The sequence below is a fragment of the Oratosquilla oratoria genome, chromosome 13 (genome assembly GCF_046742065.1).
Source record: "Oratosquilla oratoria isolate Oo_2021 chromosome 13, ASM4674206v1, whole genome shotgun sequence".
Classification (NCBI taxonomy): domain Eukaryota; kingdom Metazoa; phylum Arthropoda; class Malacostraca; order Stomatopoda; family Squillidae; genus Oratosquilla; species Oratosquilla oratoria.
Window position 1 is genome coordinate 62,370,102 of NC_134789.1, and position 3,618 is coordinate 62,373,719.

A 3,618-nucleotide genomic window follows, 5' to 3' on the forward strand; every position below is an offset into this window, starting at 1 on the left:
ACATTTACTTGCTTGTCTCACTATAGTTTACCTCCTCCCCATTCCTTCATTCCCTGATCAAAATACTTAAAACCCCTCACTTTCTTTAGCCTCTCGTTGCCGCCATATGTGCTTTCATATATTCTCGAGCAATATATGGAACGTTATTTCAAAATTCTATTTTACCTTTTAATTTCTTAAGTATTTGTACAAAAAAAAAGTCACCACTACCTAATAAGTAGTACAATTGTTATAACAACATTGATATTTCCCATTGCTGTAATTTTGACTCTTGAAAATTTTAATTTTATAGAGATTATCTGGTTACATATATCTATCTCACTCTTGAATTTGTTTTCAAAAGTGATATTCAGTATAACTAAAAACGAGAGGCTATATACAATGCTCATATCAGCCCAAAAGCTTTTCCTATCACGTTATGAGTTGTACTAAACATATCATGTATATCATGGGAATAAAATGTTTTGTAGGCAGTTGATATTTTATTTTCGACTTTCATACGTCAAGTGCCACATAAAAGGTTTACACTTTATAAAAACAACATCATTCATACTGACAAGAATTCTTCGATCTTTTGAAAAACCTTTTCTCACGGTCTTTCGGTGATCTACGCGGTCTTGAAAGGAAGGAAGTTGCTGAAGGGCTGGGTGAAGTAAGGGATGGCACCAGTTCTGTAGGTGACGGGAAGGGAAGCGCTGTACCAGTTGGCAGCGGTGGAAGGGATCATGGGATGCATGAGTGGAAGGGGCATGGCGACGTCGCGTCTGCTGCGGGAGGGAGCTGCCTGAGCCACGGCTGGGGCGAAGGGGTGGAATGGGAAGCCGCTGTAGGCCACGGGCTCGAGTGTGTACTGAGACTTGGTGGTGAAGCCGTAGGCCCAGTTGGGGTCGTTGCGGCTGTAGGCGGTGATCTTGTCGTCGTCAGCACCCTTCTCCATGTTGGTGAAAAGGGCGGGGAGGAAGACGTTGCGCTTGGCACGGCCTGCAGCAGCGCTATAGATCTTGGCGAAATCAGCACGGGCGTTAGCAACCTCCTTTGTGTAGTCAATGAAGTATTCTGCAGGGCCATCATCTTCCACCTTCTCGTAGGTCTCGCCGAAATCTGCACGAGCTTCTGCGACCTCTTTTGTGTATTCGGGAGCCTCAGGAAGACGGTTGGAGCCGAGCACACGATGACCATAGGGTCCAGACTCGTAGTAGGTGATGGCAGGCTCTCCATTTGGGTCGATGTAGGAGTAGTGGCCGAGCACCTGACCGTTCCAGAGACGAACCTCGGAGCGAGTGTTGTCGAGGGAAGAGTGTCCAAAGCTAAATTGGCCCATGTCTCCCTGAGCGTGGAACTGTGAAGATGGGTAGATGTCTGCCATGTTGATCGTCCTGTATGGCATGAAGGAGCTGTAGGGCATGATTACCTGTGCAGTGGCACAGGCAACCAGGGGTAGGAGAATCTGCAGAAGTTATAAGATTAAATTAGCCATAGGAAATAGAGACAATGCATATTTATATATAACAATATTCTGTTACCACAGTTTATGAAATTCTAGCAGTTGATGAGTATCTAAAATCATTCCATTTTCTTCCCTCACTGAAATACAAATGTCTTTACAGTAGATGGTCACTTACGAGAGCCTTCATGTTGCCTCGAATGCTTAAGGACTGATGCCTCTTTGCTGTCTTGCGTCGCCTTATATACACATGACCTCCACAAGTTTGTGGAGGCGTGCCAGATCTCTTCGTTCATTCTTCCTGTTTTTACAGGTTCGCATCGCTTATATAACACGTTTTTAATCATCAGTATGCCCTTGTGTACTTAGATTTATTTATTTTCTGACGCTGAATTAGTTATCAAACTAGACCCTACTACCGTGGTACAATGACATTGTTTGAATGTATTTTAAGAGCCGCGTACCCAATTAGTAACGGGATTCCCCCTTTCTAGTCTAGCTCATTGCATTTTAGTCGTTAATTAGATTCACCAAGATAATATCAGGATAACCTGAACAACTTTTAAGACATAAAAAAATTCAACGCTTATTGGAGTTTTATAAGAGAAAGTAGCTGATTTAGTCAAGTGTATGTGGAGTACGAATAGATATAACTTATGCACAACAATGCATTAGAGGAATTTAATCTAGTTTGAAAAAGGACTTTTTGATAGTAGGCGGAACATGGTTATTTTACTAGCATTACGGTAGATATGTAGTGCCATACTTGATGCAAAGTCATTATATACGATCACCACACCTGGGCATAAAAATTTTATATTAGAAAGATGAATGTTACAAAAAATCGATGGATTGCCTGTATAATAAAATCTGTTGTTATATCCTTATTCAAAAAAGCTGTCTCTTGCTTTTATATAGTATAGTGTATTGGTGATGATTATATTCATAATCGGAATGACTGCTGGATAAGTAAAGTTGGTAATTAACCTGCTTCCGTAGCCTGATAAATCATTACTCTGTCCATTTTGCTATGGATGCACTTTAGCCAAGATATTTGTAATAAAGACGTTCATACTACATTTAGTTAACAAGAAAAAAAAACTTAAAATGTATTTCATAAAGTAAAAGTCATAAAGGATCATTTTTTTCCCCAGGAAAAATAATCATCATGTAATCCAACTGATACAAACTCCTGATAGATGTACATTTTTCATCAGATTCCTGGTTTTTAATTGTGAAAAAATATTGTGTGGAGTGCGGTTGACAACACTTTCGGACTAAATATCCAATGGCTACCAATTACCTATTTCAGAGTATATCAAGGCACGTTCAGTTCTTGGAAGGCTGTATAGTTTCATCTGTAAGAACAGTTGTGTCACCTGTCAAAATTCAGGACGCCCATTTTTACGGCCTAAACAGCCGAATTTCTATTTTGCCGCTCTAGTTTTTAAGTGTTTAACTTAACTGGAATAACAGTGATTTATCTAATTGCGACAACTCCCCAAACAATAGATGGTTTATGGAGTTATAACATTCATAAAATTATCTAACCTTCTAATAGAACAGCCAATAGTTTCAGTGCATACTACATGGTTACTAAGTCTATTCCATTCGTTGACCACTCTATTGGTAAACCAGTTCTTGTCTATTTTCTTCTTAATAAAACTAAATTGTCCAATCTAAACCCATTACTACGAATCTTGCTCTGTTGTATTAATATGATGACCTTGTCTGCATCACCCATGTCAAAGCCTTTGATCCAGTTGAACACCTGTATTAGATCACCCCGCACTCTTTATCTTTCTAGAGGGAGTATATGTGTCTAAGCCTGTTCTCGTAAGATAAATTTCTTAGTTCATTTATCATTTTGGTGATTGTACTCTGTACTGACAATAGTGAATTAGTATTCATTTTATAGGACAGAAGCCAAAACAGCACTGCATAGTCAAGGATGATTCTAACTGACGCCAGATGGAGTTTGATAACTACCTCTGCAATCTTATTTGTAACCGTCCTAGCAATGAAACCTTGTGCTCAGTTAGCTCTATTGCTGGTACTAATACACTCTTTTCTGAATTTAAGGTCAGGATTCGCGAGCACTCCTAAGTATCTCTCGTTCTCATTTTTCTCCCAAAAAAGTATCATCTATGCTATATTCGCTTTCTGTATTGTGT

At 39.5% G+C, this 3,618-nt stretch overlaps 1 protein-coding gene across 1 annotated transcript; it reads right to left on the reverse strand.

Moving 5' to 3' along the window:
• Positions 1 to 607: 607 nt before the first annotated feature.
• Positions 608 to 1,634, reverse strand: LOC143032261 (uncharacterized). The gene is made up of 2 exons (XM_076196734.1): positions 1,623 to 1,634; positions 608 to 1,447 (listed from the first exon to the last, which is right to left on the reverse strand). Exons 1-2 carry the CDS (start codon positions 1,632 to 1,634, stop codon positions 608 to 610), a joined length of 852 nt encoding a protein of 283 aa, XP_076052849.1.
• Between the last annotated feature and the right edge of the window lie 1,984 nt (positions 1,635 to 3,618).